The following is an 18,730-nucleotide window of genomic DNA, read 5'->3' as shown; positions in this document are numbered from 1 at the left end:
AAGGCCTGTAGGACCCTGGGCAACTGTTTAGCCTCTCTATACTTATTTCCCTCATCTGTGGATTGTGAAGCTTGTGTGAGCCAGTACCCACAGACGACTTAGAGTAATGCCTGCCTGGAATATAAAAGATGCATATTGTGTTGATACCAGTTTATGATAAGGATGTTCCTCTCCAGAAACTAGTGTTCCTGTCTCTGCTCTCCCCTTTCCTGCTGTCACTTTTCCTGAGAATTGAATCCTTGTTCAGAAGATTACTTGGTACTTATGAATTGAACAGAGTAGCTTAAGGAATATTTCCTACCGGGTGTGGCCCTGTCTTTCAGCAGACCTGATTGTTTCTCTATGCCAGAGGTATCTCTTCCCTCATTACAGCTGTTCATTACTGAAACTTTCCTCACTCCCTGCTTTCCCACTGAAATCCATTTTTTGGATATTTAGATGTTGGCCAGCCCTGTTCATTAATGCCCTTTCACTGGCTTAGTATATTACTTATAAAGTTTCAAATAGTTTTGCAGTTTTCTTAGGCTAGGAAGATAGTAGTACTTCTCACTATGGTGTGTTAGTGTCACATAAATAGAAGCAGTCATAGCTTCATGTTCTTGATGGATGGGGGAGCATCTTGCTGTTGCTTATCACGGGCAGTAAAGGAGCATGAATATACCTCCTCAGTTTCCCTGGGAAACTAGGTTGTGCCTTTAAAAATATAAAATACCAGAAGTGTACAATATTAGCTGTGTACTTTAGCTACATGAATTGTGACACAAGTCCTGGTTCTAAGTGCTGTGAAAACTAAAACTTAATCACCAAGATACAAAATAAAAACTAGGGAGGCAAGTTAATGTAACTCAGTTAACAATAGCATTGAAGACTGCTGTCTTGTGAAGAAAGCTTTGCCCTCTAAAATTTTAGTTAAGGAGTGACTATGCCCTTCTCTGACAAAAGTTGGGGGGATATATCAATAATATCTGTCTCGTGTCATGGATTTTATTACGGAATTATTTTAAGCTACTTAATGCTTTATAGCTAACAAAGTACTTTCACACGTCTTCTGAATTTCTTAAATCCCTAGAGGTGGACCAGCCATTTTACCTCCAAAAATCAACAGAAAAGTTAAATGCCTGTGCTGAGGTCTAGCTAGCTGAAGCCTAGATCTTTCAGTTTGCACTAATGCTGTGCCCTTCTCCACAGCAGTACCCTTTCCTCTCCGGTAACTACATGAGTCATGTGTTATTCGAATAAGAGGTTTAGCTTTGGTTAAACTGTAGGGAAGGATAGTGATGAATAAAAACCCCTAAACTGTAGTCATTCATATAAAGAGATGAGAGTAGCTCCTCCTTTAGAGAAGCATTTAAGAGATTCTAAAGAGAGAGATCATTAAACACTCCTTGGAGTGATTACAAAGAGAATTTAGCAAATTTTTTCTTTTTGTTACAGAGGTTCTTAGGAAGAATCACTTGGCAAAACCAGGCTGCTACTGGCAGCAGTTGCCTTCTGAAGACCATGAGCCTTGACTCTTGCAGGCGTGCGCTGTTGTTGAGGGCACTCGTCCTGCCGCGACAGTTGGTACCAAAGCCAACCTATGAGGGAAGCCACTGTGCTGCAGGTAGATAAGAGAGCAAGTGAGATTTAAACCAGGAGCAGCTCTTTATAGTTGTAGCCCCTTTGCAGTACTGCTTGGAGGATAACTCCAAAATTTGCAATAATAATGAAAAGAAGGATAGTTGCTGCTCGCTAATATGCCTCTATGCAAAATTGGATCTTCAGATACCAACTTGTTGGAAAAGAGTTAGTGACTTACACATTCTTGCTTGTTGCATTTTTTGTAGTTATGGTTTTTCCTTTGGATAATTCTTGGCAGAGATAATTCATAGGGGTATAACTCCAAAAAAATTTGGAGAAAGGACCCAGAATAATGCAATCATTGTTGGTTTGAAACTGAGCCACCTGGAATTTCAGAGTGTGAATTAATTATTGTATATTATATTTTTCAGCTTTATGTATTCCCTTATTTCTTTTTTCCTTTCCCTTCCATACTCCCACCGCCCCCCCGCAACACACACTATTCTAAGTTCTCTGGATTTTTGAGTGAAATGTGTGTGTAAGTGTTAGTTTATGTCTTCATCAAAATCATTTCCTATCTGGCAGGCTATTGTCCTTAGCAACAGCAGCAGAAACAAGCCCAGGGCTCAGTAATTGCAAGAAAAAAGAATAATCCTTTTTCATGAAGGGGCTAACTATTCTTCTTGCCTTTCCCTTTGCTACATAGTACCTACAAAATTGTTCAAATAGCAATTATTAATGTCTGTTCATTTCTACAATGGCATTCGTATGACAGCCTTCATATCAAGGCTGCTCTGACCAGAGTTTTAAATTTGTTTTTGTAAATTGCCTCATTAGAATATCATACATCCCAGGAGATAAATGCTCTCAAGATATGCATCCACTTAACTTTTCAACCCTAAGATTACATATTTGGCTGATACTTGTTAATTTAAAACCCACTCAACTTTTCACACCTGGGGAATTTGGAAAGAACAGTGCAGGAGTCATCCAAAATCAACACCACAATTTGATTTCTCTTTGAAAAAGATTAATGAAAAATGCAAACTAAAAGTCACTTTCAGTAAGTTTAGCAAAAGAGAATGATTTTGGTAGAAATAACTTTTTTGTGTAACCTTCAGTTTTCATATGACAGGATAACGTTTTCTCTTAAAACAGCACATGCATTGAAAACAAAAACTTGAGTGCTTGTGAAGAGAGACTTATTTTTTAGGTTGGTTTTTTTCTGAGGAAGATTAACCCTGAGCTAACATCTGCCACCAATCCTCCTCTTTTTGCTGAGCAAGGCTGGCCCTGAGCTAACATCTGTGCTCTGAGCTAACATCCCTGCCCATCTTCCTCTATTTTATATGTGGGATGCCTACCACAGCATGGCTTGCCAAGCAGTGCCATGTCTACACCCTGGATTTGAACTGGCAAACCCTGGGCCGCCAAAGCAGAACGTGCACTCTTAACTGCTGTCCACCGGGCCGGCCTTGGAAAATCTAGTTTAAACTGGGGAGTTAGGGAAGACATCTGAGATGATGATTGATTAAGGAAGGATGAGCGGGAATTAATCTGATGAACAATGGGCGAGGAGGGAGAAATCTAAGTCCCAAGACAGGAATGAGCTTGTATCTGAGAAAGGCCTGAAAAATGGGGGAATGGCATTGATGCAGGCTCGGTGAGTCAAGGAGGTGAAAGAAAGATTTCTTGGACTCTCAAGGTCTGGTAGTAGTGCTCCTTTATTCAGAGAATAGCATGGAGTAGCACAGGGACAGGACCCATGGGCAGTAAAGAGCTGCAAACATGGGTTGAGGGTAGGGCTAAATTTCGAGACTTAGTTTTTAAATAAAGTTTGAGCGAGTATCCAGGAAATAGCAATGCAATTTAAAAACATTAGCCTTTTTGTAAAAGAATCGTGATGTGCCTGAAAATCAATACAACAGAAATCTAAGCAAATGCTTTATTAAAAAAGGCAGAGTCTAGATAAATATAACTAAAAAAAAAGTCTGAAATTGCTAGTCAAGGTCACATATCTAGAAGAATAAGCCTGTAGTGTCAGAGCTGGAGAGCATCGAGGTGAATCACTCATGCCTCGGATGGGACATGCGGCTGAGACTTAACCCCAGCTGCACACAAATACCAAGTATACTATCTTCCCATCCTCTCAGATGTTCAAAGCACTTTCAAGATAGAAAGTGTGTAGAGATTTTTGTCTTCTGGGGGAGAATAGCATACAGGTTGGGCATCTGGAGGGACGTGAGGGAAGATTGCAAATTACAGACTCTATTAGGAAAGGTAGCAGAATACCAAAGGTGAAGTTTCTGGACAGCCTTTAATTTACCTAGAGCCAGTTCTGGTCATGTGGTTCTTTTGTTGCAAGTTGTAATTATCTCCAGTAATGGAGACTGTTCAGTGGATACACACTTACTGTCATCCAGAAAAAGCAGAATGACCCCACATCAGGCGGAGCACAGCAGTCAGATGTTCACTTCAGTGCCTCCCCAATTCTTATGATCCAACCACCCCGTTACCAACGAACAGATGATCTCCCTGCATCCACTGTGCTGATTATTACGAGGGCTAGGATTTCTATTGCAGAGTAGCACGTGGGAGACCGTGTCTGGAATTTAATGCCTCTTGGATATTATGCTAGAATTCAGAGTATATTAGGAAAACACACTAACTAGAAAGATGAGGGAAGAGGAAAAAAGGAAACAGTGGTGAGGAATGGACCTTCTAATGTTTGTATTATAGTTAAAAGAGATAGCGATAAATTGTCAGGAATGTTCAATGTAAATGGTAAGAAAGGACTTCTGAAACAGAAGGGCAATCTATAAAGGGAGACTTGAATTAAATAATTAACTGTCTTAGCAAAATCTGGTAGTGTGGGGAAAGGAAAAGCATCCCAAAACCCTCTCCCTAGGGAGGACGGGGAAGGAGAAAAGGAAACGGGGAAATAATGGAAGTGTTCCAAAGGTCTTTTCATAGTCTGGGGGTGGGAAGGGGGGACGATGCCCCGGGGAAAGAAAGAAACAGTTGTTACCTGGTGTCTAACAATAGGAGAGAAGCGCATACTTGATTCTGAATTCAGGAAGGAGGAAATAATCCTCAGTGGGTGTGAACTAGAGTAGAACTTCCAGATTATCAAGGAGAAAAACCGAATTAATAGCAACTTTATCTAATCAGCAAAACTAAGGAAAAGAAAAATGCAAGAAATATAGTAATATAAAATAAATAATAAAGTAAGATGGAGAAACATCTTGTATGCTTGCATGGAAAGATTTAATATCACAAAATATCATTTGTCATAAACATACACACTACAAAAGAAGGTTTTTTTTAGAAATTAGAAAATACATATAAATGAATGCCTGAGAGTAGCCAGAAAATATTTTGAAAAAAGGAAAACAAGGGAAATTTGTCCTCCTAGATATCAAGGAATGATATAAAACCATTTTAATTAAATCCTTGTGGTATTGACAATAATATAAATAAAATAGATAATGGAAAAGAATTAAGAATCCAGAACAGGGGCTGGGCCAGTGGCCAAGTGGTTAAGTTCACACCCTCTGCTTCGGTAGCCCAGGGTTTCGCCGGTTCAGTTTCTGGGCGCAGACATGGTACCGCTTGTCAGGCCGTGCTGAGGCGGCTTCCCACATAGCACAGCCAGAGGCACTCACAGTTAGAATATACAACTATGTGCTGGGGGTGCTTTGGGGAGAAGAAGAAGAAAAAAAAAAGATTGGCAACAGATGTTAGCTCAGGTACCAATCTTTAAAAAAAAGCAAAATCCAGAATAGATCCAGAAATAGATAAAGGAGATATATATCTGTATATCTATGTATCTGCCTCTGTCTGTATATCTACCTTTCTTGTGTAGGAAAAGGATGGATTATTTAATAAATAGAGCAAATATAGTTGGTTACCCACCTGAAAGGAAATGAAACTAAAACCCTATCAAGTATCCTGTACATAGAAATATATAACTAGGGGCCTGCCCGGTGGCACAGCAGTTTAGTTCACACGTTCCACTTCTCGGCAGCCCAGGGTTTGCCGGTTCAGATACTGGGTGCGGGACATGGCACTGCTTGGCAAGCCATGCTGTGGTAGACATCCCACGTATGAAGTCAAGGAAGATGGGCACAGATGTTAGCTCAGGGCCAGTCTTCTTCAGTGAAAAGAGGAGGATTGGCAGCAGTTAGCTCAGGGCTAATCTTCCTCAAAAAAAAAAGAAAAGAAATATATAACTATAAAAAATTCACATACTTAGTCTGGCGCAAGTTACCATAAAGTTAAAGGATAAATAATAGAATTGAAAACCACTTGCAATGTGAAGGACAGATAGAGGGCTAATATCTATAATATACATACAGCTTTTCCAATTTGCCAAGCAGGAAGAAAAAATACTCAATGACACTTGTTAAAGATGGCAAGGCAGGCTTTAGTCAGGACCATCGAGATAAGTATAGGGGGCCACTGCAATGGGATTTTACAGTGAGGGAGGGAGGTTGGGCTCACCTCTGAAAACAGCATGGGCATGTGGGAACTTACAGCCAAGGAGCTTGGAGGGGCAAGGAGGTGGAGTGGATGGAAAGTTACTAAGAGGAAACGTCAAAGGTCAGGAGGAGTCTGGTTAAACCGAACTGGCAGGATCTTGCTGAAAACAGGCCAGGATAACCAGGCATCACCTGGGGATGGTGGAAGATGAGGAACCTGAGCAGATACTGAGGGTGGAGGAGTCTTGCTAAAACTAGATTTTACAACAAAGTGCACAGATGGGACTAGGAGAAGGTTCAGGAGCCTGACTAAACTTTTGGTCAAGCAAAGAATCATCGTGAGAAGTAATCCAAAAAAAATGGCAAAAAGGATTAAGAATGTGAAGAGGCAATTTATAGAAGAGCAAATCTAAATGACCAACCTGCGTATAAAAAGATTCTCCAGTTCAGTGAAAGTCTAGGAAGTACAAATTAAAGTAACAGTAAGATGATTTTACATTTATTGACTGGTGTTAGCACTGGGTGTTAACACCAATTGATGACGAGAATATAGGGAAAGGGTACTCAAAGGTTGTTGAAAATAGTTTGTTAGAACATGTATGGAAAGAAATTGGATAAGATAAAATTAAAGTGTACATATACTTCAACCCAGAAATCCCCCTCTTGGAAATGTAACTTACAGAAAAAAAATCCATGTTCTATAAAAATACATGTACAAGAATAGTTGTTGGAGCCTGGCTTTGGGTGGCATAAACCTGGAATGCACATCATCATCAGAGTGTTGCATATACACCATGAAATGTTGTGCAGCCTTGAAAGGGGGTGAATTTAAGCCAAGTGAAGAATTTGTATGAGATGGTGTTAAGTGCAAAAAAAAGACGCTGTGGAGAGTATAATATGAAAATGTTTTTAAAAAGATAAGAACCCTATGTCTCTTTGTGTGTATGTACTCTGTGTGATTGTTTATGTGTATATATGTACTCTGTGTGCGATTATGTGTATATATATATGTACTCTGTGTGTGTGGTTATGTGTACATATGTACTGCATGTGTGTGCGATTATGTGTATATATATGTACTCTGTGTGCAGTTGTTTTTGTGTGTATATGTACTCTGTGTGTGATTGTTTATGTGTGTATATGTACTCTGTGTGTGTCGTTATGTGTATATATGTACTCTGTGTGCGATTACGTGTATATATATATGTACTCTGTGTGTGTGGTTATGTGTATATATGTACTCTGTGTGTGTGGTTATGTGTACATATGTACTGCATGTGTGTGCGATTATGTGTACTCTGTGTGCAGTTGTTTTTGTGTGTATATGTACTCTGTGTGTGATTGTTTATGTGTGTATATGTACTCTGTGTGTGTCGTTATGTGTATATATGTACTCTGTGTGCGATTACGTGTATATATATATGTACTCTGTGTGTGTGGTTATGTGTATATATGTACTCTGTGTGTGTGGTTATGTGTATATGTACTCTGTGTGTGTGGTTATGTGTATATATGTACTCTGTGTGTGTGTGGTTATGTATATATATGTACTCCATGTGTTTGTGATTGTTCAGACATGAAGAAAATACAAATGGTGCACACCACGCTTTTTGTTCACGTGAGTTATCTATAGTGGGCTGATTTGCATGAAGAGGAGGAGAGGTGGAAGGAGGAGAGAGGTAAAGGTGTACCATAAAGCAAAATGAGACTACTAAAAGTCAGTCGAATATGTATTATGATCACTTTTAGGGACTTATGTAATATTTATATATTTGTATAATATATATATCTGTAAATCTAAAAATAACAAGTAATGCAGGGAAGAACATCACAGAAGTCTTCCTCTTTGAAGCTAGGGGCACCTTTCCGCTATTAATCATTAACACCAGGCCAGCCTCAGGGATCTTGAATCCGTAATGTTCTGCACAACACATCTTTCCTGAAACTCACTAGTGTTTGTGTTCTGGAAGCGTAAGCTGACATCACGTGAATGAAGGGTCTAAAGGACTCAAAACGTGAAGTTTCCGCTCTCCTCTTCACCAGTCACTGCAGTTTCCACTTCTCAGCCTCAGATTTCTTCCTCTGTCACCAAGCCACCAATCCCTGGGGAAGTATCAATTCCTACTTAACTCCCAAACTCAGCCCCATTGTTGAGGCTCCCACTTCACAATCCTGGACCCACAATGGCAGAAGGGGGCCATGCAAAGAAATAAAGAAAAATTTTGTTTCAAGTTGGAATTTGTATTATGGTTTCCCATAGAAACATTTTATAAATTTCGTTAAAGGCTTTCTAATACAATTTCTGTTAGAGTTCAGGTAGTATTAGGCATTGTCAGCTTTTGAGGACGTCTGGGAGAATAACCACCAGCTGTAATCCCGTTTCTAATGGAAAATACAGTGTATTGCACACAAAAGAAACAACTTACAAATTAACTTTGTGGAAATAAGCTGTTTGTAAATTGGGGATGATCTTAGTGAAAGAATTTTATAAACTGTAAAGCTCACGTACAAATGTTAAACAGGAGTGTGATCCGACTTCAACTTGGTGGTGGACGTGGCTGTTGTGGTGGACTAGAGTCATCTTCCTTTGATGCCCCCACTGCCTGTGAGAGCATCCTGGTCCCCTGTCCTAGCCAGAGTGAGCAGCCTTCCCCGTCCAGAGCCTCCTCTGCAGTCCAGCTTGCTTCAGACTCAGTTATCACAGTTGTGATGCTTGTTTCTGCAGCTGGACTCACCTCTGAGTTTTTACCTGTATTTCCAGCCTAAATTGGAACCACAGATTATAAGAAGGTGGAAAAGAAAGTGAACATTTATTGAGCATCTACCGCGTGCCAAGTTGTGTAATCATTACAATAACTATGAAGCAGGCATTCCCGGTGAGGAATGGGCTTTCACAAGCTTCAGTAATTTTCCTCGCCTAGTATCAAGTAAGAAGTGGAGCTAGTTTTTAAAATATGGATAATAATTTATTCATTTTTAAGTTTTATTTAAGTGTAACATATACACTAAACAGTTCACAAATCAGAAGTGTTTGTTGTTGACTTTTCACAAAGTGAACACACTGTGTAACCAGCCTCCAGATCAGAAAGCAGAAGCCACCCTGTGCGTGCTTTCACTCACTGTCCCCTCCTCGAGGTAACCGCTCTTCCGACTCCCGCACTTGACAGTAGAGTAGTTTAGATTACGTTAGTTTTGATTGTGGGAATCGTAGTGTATGTACTCCTCCATGTCTGGGTCTGTCTTTCAGCACTACGTCTGGGCAATTCACTGGCCCTGTTACATGCGGTTGTAGTTTGCTCATTCTCATCACTGTACTGTTCCACTGTGTGGATGTACCACAGTCTGCTTATCCATTCTACTGTTAATGGACATTTAGGTGATTTCCAGCTTTTAGCTATCATGAGCAGTACTGCTGTGAACATTCTTGTACATATATCTTTAGTGCACAAATGTACACATTTCTGTTGGATATGTACTTAGGACTGTAATTGCCATGTCATAGAATTTGCATTAGAAATCTTGAATCTTTTATGTTCTTTTAAGTGCCAAACAGTTTTCCAAAGTGGTTACACCAATGGCACTCACCAGCAGCCTGCGGGAATTCGACAGTCCACAGCCTCGCTGACAGAGACACCTTTGAAAACAGGTTTCTGACTCTAAAAGCCAATGCTCTTTTCCTTTCATCTAAACTTTATTTAAAGGTAAGAGCTTGGTAACGGTTTTCTCTTATAAATTCCATGATTCTTTCTAAGATTTTTATTCTTTGTCTATTAAGTGAGTTTCCTTTTTTATACTGGAAAATATATCTGTGCTGAACAGAATTTAGTAGGGTTAGCAGGGTTTCGGAGGCCTCATGTAAGTATTCGTATGAACCCAGCCTCTTCTATTTTTTCTGCATGGGTGAAAAGAATGGCAGTGTAATTCTTCCAAGCATGTCCCAGAAGTTCCTGAAGGAGAGAAGAAGTTCAATGGCTATTTGCCTTGGAGTATATTCCTCAAAAATGACCAAAGGAGTTATCGCCCAACATAGGACCATCAACAGATCTGTATGTCATTATGTTTCTAAAAGCTGTTACATGTAATGGGAAGTGAAGATGGGATCAAATTATGTAAGCAAATGGAGAGAGCTGGGGGAACTTTCTAAAAAAAGGCTTTAGTTGTCCATTTTATTTTGCTGTTATAATTCATGTATATACAACCTCAAAACTACATATTATCAATGCTGCATATTGATACTGATATAATTACATTTACAACGTTTGGCAGTCATTTATATTTGCCTGTCGGCCTGAATCTGTTGGAACCACTGAATTCCTTTAAGACGGAGGACCTTGGCCAAGGGAATTGTCATATCATTTTTGTAGGAGTGTTGTGTTATCATCATTATCAAAAGCATTTTCTAAGGATTTATCATTACATAATCTGGTTACAATCTATTGATTACTCAGATGGCATGTAATGGAAAAGCTTAGATCAAAATACATTTGGTGATTTGGAACAACTACAAAATAGCACTGTGATTCGCATCCTCTTCACCTCACATGCCTAGAATCAAACCCAGTTTATTGGATGGCTTCCTCTAATGTGGTTGAGAAACACTGAAGGCACCTCAGAACTGACTTTATTTAGAAACAAGGTCATTGCAGTTGTAATTAGTTAAGATAAGGTCATAGGGTGGGCCTTTAATCCAATATCACTGGTATCCTTATAAAACAGCAAAATTTGGACAAAGACATGAATACAGGGAGAATGCCATGTGAACATAAAGACGGCCGTCCACAAGCCAAGGAGAGAATCCTTGGACAGATCCTTCACTCATAGCCCTCAGAAGGAACCAACCCTGCTAACGTTATTTCAGACTTCTAGCCTCCAGAACTGAGAGACAATAAATTTCTGTTGCGTAAGCCACCCAGTTAGTGGTACTTTGTTTCGGCAGCCCTATCAAATTAATAAAAATGGTAGAAAAAGTTAATAAAGTGTTAAATATATCAGACTAGGTCGTGGAAATAAAAAGATTCCTGGGGGCCTGGCCTGGTGGCATGGTGGTTATGTTGGCAGGCTCTATTTCTGCCGCCCAGTGTTTGCCGGTTTGGATCCTGGGTGCGGATCTAGCACTGCTTATCAAGCCACCCTGTGGCAGGCGTCCCACATATAAAGTAGAGGAAGATAGCACAGATGTTAGCTCAGGGCCAGTCTTCCTCAGCGAAAAAAGAGGATTGCTGGTAGATGTTAGCTCAGGGCTAATCCTCCTCCTCCTGAAAAAAAAACATTGCTCGGCCATTTACAGCAGAATCACTTGGGATACTTGGTAAAAATGCATCAGAATCTTGAGGGATGAAGCCTGGGAATTAGAATTTTGAAAACCAGTCTAGGTGGTTATTACTGCTGCAAATGTTTATTGAAGGTCTACTTTGTCCCAGGGACAGAGTGGACAAGACAGGTACGTTCCCTGTTTATGTCTAGTGGAGATTCCTGTGTCCTAACTAAACTGAGACGGGGAAGGGGGAGGGCCAGACAGGAAAGCATCCTTTCAGTTTGTTGTAATTGCTCGTGTGGTGATAGAAAATATATTGGAGCTACAGAGGCTGACATTTAGCCTGGTTTTGGGTGGGGGTAAAGGGCGGGGTCAGGAAAAGTTTCTGGCATGTGATGACGTCTTGAGCATAGGTATTGACACGGGAATTGTAGGGCAGTAAAGACCTACCAAGTAAAGAGAGTGATTGAGCATGATTGGGGACTGTGTAGTCTTGGGGTTTTAGTCTATACAAACACAACTATTGATCCCTCATCACTCCTGTCTCTGGAAACTTCTCAAGTTTAGAGCCGGACCTATTATTCACCCAGTACATTATTGAAGTGTTCATATTGATTGTCATAATGAAATGTTTAATACAAGTTATTAAATAGCTACCACCCTTAACCTCTTGAGTACGACTCCCAGACCTGGCCTGTGGGTATTGGTTGATGCATAAGCCATATTTGTGAGTAAATATTTTTAAAACATCACCATAACAAAAATTCATGCTAAATAAACTGTTTGGCTCAAGTGGTCGTTTCCTGAGTTATATATTATAACATAGAATTCTTCTCTTGCTGGGTTAGTACTTATTGCATTAAATGGTATAACTTTCACAGTGTGTGTTCAGTTCCTGTTTTCTGTATTGTAATATTAAAATGTTCCGTCTTTGTCTCCACCAGACATTTCCTATACTTTGCACCATAATATCATTCAGGGAAAATAAGTTAAAGCACCCAAGGATAATGGATTTGTAAGCTCGACACCACTTACGAGTCCATGTATTCAGCCACTGGGAAGTTTTTACATGTTGATAATTATTTATGAAAGGATGCTCATGCCCTAAACTGTGAGAGAAATTGCACTTTTGAATTACTGCCAAAAATAGAAGGGAATGGTTGATTTAGCTTATAATCTTTAGATTGATTTCTGGCTGGAAAATAGTTGAATATTTGAAAGTAGTGTCACTTGGTGTATAGTCATCATGTTAGTGGCCAAACACGTTCTCTGTGGACCTAGAGCAAGAATAGTCACAGTTGATTGATACCTCACATAAAAATCCGAGAGCAAGATAAGTTAATGTAAGTTATCTGGTGTTAATAATTTAAATATACTACTAAGCTGGAAGGAAATTTTACAATCAATCATGAATTGTTTGGTTTCAGAGTGCTAATGGGTATGAGGCCATCTAGTCCTTTTGGGACAACTAGTTAGGATATAAACTTTGTTTTCCAGGAATTATGTTCATTTTCCCAGGACCTCACCAGCCCTGCCCCATTTGTTTGTGGTTGATGAAATCATAGCATCTGGACTTTTTAGGGGGAAACTTTTAAAAAAGCCAACTATTACATCAACTGAGAAAAAATTATCATGAAACAGGAGGACAATAAGGACCATTCTTTATATTTTGTGCTATTCCCTTACTCTCATCCCACTTAAAGCACCACATTTTCCTTCTCAGAGAGCCAAAGCTGAATGATAAGACCTCGTCAGATCAGATTCAGAGGATATTCAACCTTAGAGATCATCTGTCCGAATCGCATTATTTTACAGATGAGGATATGGGGGCCTTGTGATATTAAACGGCTTGGCCAAAGCCGCACAGCCAATTGTTGGCAGGCCTGGGCCTGTAACAGAGGTCCCCTGACTGCCAGGCCATATCCTTCCTGCTAAACTGGGCTTCTCAGTTTACCCTTCTAAGCCAGTGAATTTTCTTCCCCGATTTTCTTCTAAATTAATAAGGAAGTTCTTAGAGTTATAAATCAGGGCCGTGTAATTTTGATTTCACTCTTACTTTCTTCTGAAGCCTATCAAGATAATCCCAAAGAAGGCTACAAATAATATGTCTTAATTTTAGGATAAGATAAATACTATCAATAAAATCAAAATGAGCGTAGCTAACGCTTATCGTGCACTTGCCATGTGCCAGTGTCTGAGTTAATTTACTATTATGTTAATATGACATTAATCCCAAATGTAACCCAGTAAAGTAGACACTGTTATCTTCCCAATTTACAATTGAAGAGATAAGTTTAGAGAAGTTAGTTGCCCAAGGTTGCAAAGCAAGCAAGTGGCTCCAGAGCAACTTGAACAGACATATGACTTACTCCGGCCCCCACACTCTAACCTCTGTAACATCCAGAAGTTCATTCAAACAAGTCCTCGTCATAGCCTGGGTAGTGACAACAACAATGAAAACCGTAATAATAACGGTAATTTTCTGTGAACCTACTATAAGTCAGGCACAATGCCAGGCACATTACATTTATTAAATATAACCTTCTGAACTTTCTAACATAGATAAAATTATCCCTGTGTTATAACTGAGGAACCGAAGCCAAGGAAGTCTTAGTAACATTTGTAGTCATATGCCTAGAATTGTAACAAGGCTTATTTTTCAGCTAAATTTTGTGGAACCGCTAAGCCCATGATCTTTGGTATTTTCAGGCCTGGAATTGGCTTTTCTGAGCCTTTTGTATACACACTCAACTGTGACATCAACAGTCAAGTTATTCATTCTAAATCAGGAATACCTGCTTGAAGCCTGACTGTTACAGTAATGGTACATGATACTATGATGGTGGAAGGATACGGACTTTACCCAGTTCCTGGGTTCAATTCCTAGTGCAGTTTGGTTGCTTGGTAGCCCTTGCCTTAGGGTGACTTTATTACATCTGCTCTTATCCATTATTCATGAATTTTTAAAAAATATTCAAATGATATTCAGACGAATCACTCCCTTTGTTTCCCAATTTTGGGGAGATGACTCACTGACATCTCCACCATCTTGCTGTAAATTAATGAAGACCTAACACAAATCAAGAAAAAGGGAGTGTTTGAGGAGATGTTCCAGTTGTCGCAGCTGGCAGCCTATAACCCCTCTGTAAAGTTTTAGAGCACAAACTGAGAGAGAGATTTATTGAGACAACAGGGAGGTGCAGGAAAGAAGAGGTCACTCCTCTGGCATCGGCCTGCAGAGTCCTTCCATGGCAGACATCAGTGCCCCAGAAAGGGGGAAGGAAAAGGGAGAAGGCAGCAGATGTTCTAGTCCCCATTTTGCATGAGTCAGGAAGAAAAAAATTGCAGGGTGTGCCTGGAACCAGAGGACCTTGACTCCTTGCTCCTCCCTAACAGCTGCTGGTCTTGTTGAATATTCAGACATTGTGCAGCTTCTCCAGTCTGTGAGCACACCCAGATGGCTGCCACCAGCATCTGAGGCACCTTCCGGAAGAAGGTCGCAAACGCCAGTCTGTGCTCGGACGACCTTCAACCAGAGATCCTGGTGGAAGCCAGACCAGGACTGCAGTGTCTTTCAAGGGTCGTGGGCCCCTCTGAGGACTACGAAGTCTTGGCTGCTGAGTTCTGGGAGACAGAAGTTCTTTATTCTCTAAAGAAATATTCTGGATCTGAGTTGTGCCCTCGCCCATCTGTCTCCCCTCCGCCTCCAACTCCTGAACTGGACGCTGTCGTAAGGAGGAGGCATCAGAGAAGCAGGCTGTATGCAGAGGCAGTTAGGAGCTCAGAGGCATGCAAGAGTCGAATTCACTTGTGCAAGAGAAGTTAGGGGCTTGCAAGATCATTCTACATCCTCAAACTGCAACAGTCTATTCTCAAAATACAGGTCTTTTAAAATACCCTTTTGACTCAGCATAGAGAAACATGGGGAGACATATGGAAAGAGTCAGGTTAGTTTTTGACAAATATTTGTTTATGCATTTACTAAACTACATCCATCTATAGCTTAAGCTAAATGTTTATTTAATAGCAGCTTTAAGTGAATCTTAAAAACTTTAAAAATTACACTGATGGAATGGCTGCAGATTCCCCCACTTGATTTCTACCAGAAATATCGTTTGAACTGCGGGCTTTAATAGTTTGGGGAGGTCTATGGGCTTTCTTAGATTCCACATTGTTTCTTAATTGCAATCATCTCCTCTTCTTTGCTTTTGTACAGCATGTGCTTGATTTTTCAGGAGTTGGATTGTGAGGATTATTTTTTATACTCTTGTCACCGTAATTTTTTCTGCTAGTTCCTTGTGATTACACCTGACTTTTTTTTTCATTTTTAGAAACGTGCACAGTTACTGCACAACAAAATGTTTGTCATATAGAACAATCTTATGCCTTTATGGGTTAAAGAAAAAAAAACTTTCTTTAAAGCGAAGTCCACTGGCTTTCTAAGTGTAACATCCTACGTCAGCATGATCAGAGATTGGACCAAAAGAAGCGTAGCATTTATACATATGCTTCTGGAATGAAGAATGCCTGCTCTTGTCTCTCCACGTAGTTACCTGTGAACTTTCCGGTCAAGATGAGTTCTCTGAGCTCAGTGACTTAACGAGCCTACTGAGTAATATTAGTCAAGTCCACCAGTTAAATTTGAGTGGCCCAAGAAGAGAGAATGAAGAGACTGATTGGAATGCAGCGGTTGATGAGCAGCTCCCAGGAACTGTTGGTTGTCCCTGGGCCTTGCTTGTACACGTATGTGTACTGTATGCAGGCATGACTCCCTCCTCTCCTAGGTGTGGCCGTACCCAGGACCCCTCCCCTCTCCCCAGCTCCTCTCTGAGACTGGCTGAATAAGCCTCCAACTTAGCAACTCATAATAAATGAACAAACAGACAGGGATGGGCCACTAGGCAAAGGTGCCACGTCTTATTTGTATTCACCTGGGGTCCCTGTGCTCTTCTCATGGCTGGAACCCAGCAGTTACTGACCCTACAGATGATAAGGCAAGCAAAGCACCTGAATTTCCTGATTTCTTTCCTCTCCATAAAGCACAGGTCTCCCTGAATTTTGTCCATGACGTAGGTCTGAGAGAGGCCTCCTTCCCCTGGTCACACCTTACACTACATGGCACTTAATGCGTCGCCTTACACGTGTTTACCTGTTTGTCTCTTCTACACTGCAAGCTTTTGAAGGACAGGGATCATGTGACTCGCCCATCATTAAGCCCTTGCAGGTACTCAACACTGTGTTCACGCTGGAATCAGTGAATGAATGCCCAGTTGTTGGTGAACTAAGAGCTCGTCCCCTTGATGTTGAATGGATACAAGTCATTATTTCAGTTCAGTGGTTCTGAAACTTGACTGTTTTTAAGAATTATGTGGAAAGTTTATGCAAATCAGACATGCAGGCTCCACTCGAGATCCTCTTTAGTAGGGCCTGGATGAATCTGTGTTTTTAACACCAGCACAGTTGATTCTGATGCAGGTAGTCTGGGGACCACATTTTCAAATTTACTCAGGTTTATGGTTCTTAGGGGTTTGAGACTTAGTTAGCCTCTGAAGTTTAGGATCTCATGTTTTTTTTCTATGACCCAGTTGTAAAATGACTGACTGAATTCTTCTAAAGGAAATTGTAAAAATGACTCTTAGGGGGAAGATCAAGTAATTTTTACTGACTGTTTCTATGTGAGTAGCACTTGTTTTAAACATGCTTTAAACTACTCTTTTGACTAGTTTTTCATAGTTGTTGTTAGGGTAACATCCTTCGAATGGGAATAATGGCATTAGTGTAATCGCCTCTTTGTGTTATCTGGACCATCTGGACAGGGGAAGATGCTTCCTCTTCAGAGAAAGGCACATCTGCTCTCTGGACCAGCAGTGCGAGATGGAGACCCTCTTGCCCGTAGTGATGTGCCAGGGCCTCCTTGACCTCCTATGTCACATGCCTCTTGCTCAGCCTGCTGTGCAGATAACCTGGAGTGTCCAGCACCTGGACCTGCAGGGTCACCTCTTGCCCCTCTCGACGCATGAAGCTGTGGAGGTGACCACTGCGGCCCAGACTACAGTCTTTGGTCACAGAACACAGAGAAAGCCACTATGGAAGTCAGTGCTTCCCAGAAGAACGTTCCTGGCAAAACTTTTTCCACTCTGAGTCATGCCAAAGAGGGCCACATTGACGATCATCTTGCTGGAGTCCGTCATAGCTGCTGATGAACGGAGGCTCAGCATAAGCAGTCAGCCCTCTGTGCTCCCCCACTGCAAGCCTTCTCACCTGGACTGGAGCGTGCCACATCTTACCTGTGATGTGCTTTCCCCTCAGTCATAGGGACTTAAGCTGGAGGAATGCCCACTGAAGTGGAGATGCCCCAGTGCAGACAGAAGACTGAAGTAACAGTAGTAGTTTGCAGTGAGAGAGGAGAGAGAAGTCAAGTACAGATCAGGAAGGAAGGAGAAGGAAGCAATAATTGAAGGAAAATGGAAAAGAAAAAAGCCCAAATTACATGAAGATAAGGGAAACCATGTTTAGGAGGAATGTGTTAAGTCATCAAGGTGATGGGTGAGTTGGTTTAGGAATGGGTGCTGAGGTTTCTGAGTTCAGGACAAAGCTAGCAGCAGTGTTTGATATTATTCACTCTTGGAGAAGTAGGGGTTGAACAGTGGAAGAGAAAGCCCTTGCTGGATTTTAAACAACATCCCCACCTCCCGACCCCTGAATACACAAGTGGCACCTGCAAAAAATTGTCTTTCTTGATTTCCTGCATGCTTCTCTTCTATGAAACGAATAATGTTAAAGAAGACTTCTGTTTCTGTTTACTAAAAATATTTTTTTACGAGTATGCAACATTCTGATGGAAATAAGAGCTACTTGTAATTCCTGTTATGAGATAATTGGTAAATCATCCCCATGGTCCACTATAGTAAAGTACTGGCACTTTAATAAAGAAAGTGAAGCCCAACACGTTGTGCCACCTGGTTAGGATAGAGAACCTTGGGACACTCTGTTTCATTTACGACACTTCTAAAATATAATTAATCTTTTGTGCAGAACATAAGCCCCTTATAACATTCTAAGGTCATCAATCATTTTCATTAGATTGATAAGACAGAGCTACTGGCCAGTTGCCAAACGTGCTCAATCTGCTGATTCAGAAATAGAGACACTTGATATTGCACATTTATTATTTTTGCTTATAACTTATACTTCTATTATACAGTTTTATGTACCTCTGGCCTTTTCTGTCCTCTCATGACCCTCACCCAATCTCCCCAGACTCTAATATGAACACCTGGAGGGAAGTCCCACCCCCATACAAAAGACAGTCATTTTTGGGGTCCCTCAAGGTGACCCCAGCTCACCCAGTTCTTTCAGCTGTGTCGGCTGCACTACAGTCACCTGGGTTTCTTTTTACTTCTCAAATATGTAATTAAAAAAATTAATTATGGAA

General features: G+C 40.7%; 2 protein-coding genes across 8 annotated transcripts in view; one reads left to right on the top strand and one right to left on the bottom strand.

Moving 5' to 3' along the window:
* The window catches only part of AIMP1 (aminoacyl tRNA synthetase complex interacting multifunctional protein 1), a 138,223-nt gene that overhangs the window by 29,329 nt on the left and 90,164 nt on the right, over nucleotides 1-18,730 (top strand). The window contains exons 9-11 of one of the 7 annotated variants that reach the window (XR_011537821.1): nucleotides 1,435-1,603; nucleotides 9,585-9,742; nucleotides 9,950-12,173. The exons of 4 other annotated variants lie outside the window; for them this stretch is intronic. The gene's annotated coding sequence lies outside the window, so the exon portion shown is untranslated. Of the gene's footprint in view, nucleotides 1-1,434; nucleotides 1,997-9,584; nucleotides 9,743-9,949; nucleotides 12,174-18,730 lie in introns of those variants that run through there. 2 more of the 7 variants (XR_011537822.1, XR_011537820.1) reach the window with 2 other exon arrangements.
* GIMD1 (GIMAP family P-loop NTPase domain containing 1) lies at nucleotides 9,682-17,486 on the bottom strand. The gene is given in 4 exon segments (XM_008512807.2): nucleotides 9,682-9,907; nucleotides 9,909-9,993; nucleotides 17,100-17,369; nucleotides 17,372-17,486. Coding segments are annotated over 4 exon segments (645 nt in total). The 3' UTR covers nucleotides 9,682-9,732.

Source organism: Equus przewalskii, chromosome 2 (genome assembly GCF_037783145.1).
Source record: "Equus przewalskii isolate Varuska chromosome 2, EquPr2, whole genome shotgun sequence".
Lineage (NCBI taxonomy): Eukaryota > Metazoa > Chordata > Mammalia > Perissodactyla > Equidae > Equus > Equus przewalskii.
The sequence above is the reverse complement of the archived record's forward strand: the minus strand, read 5'-3'. Positions and strand labels throughout refer to the sequence as shown.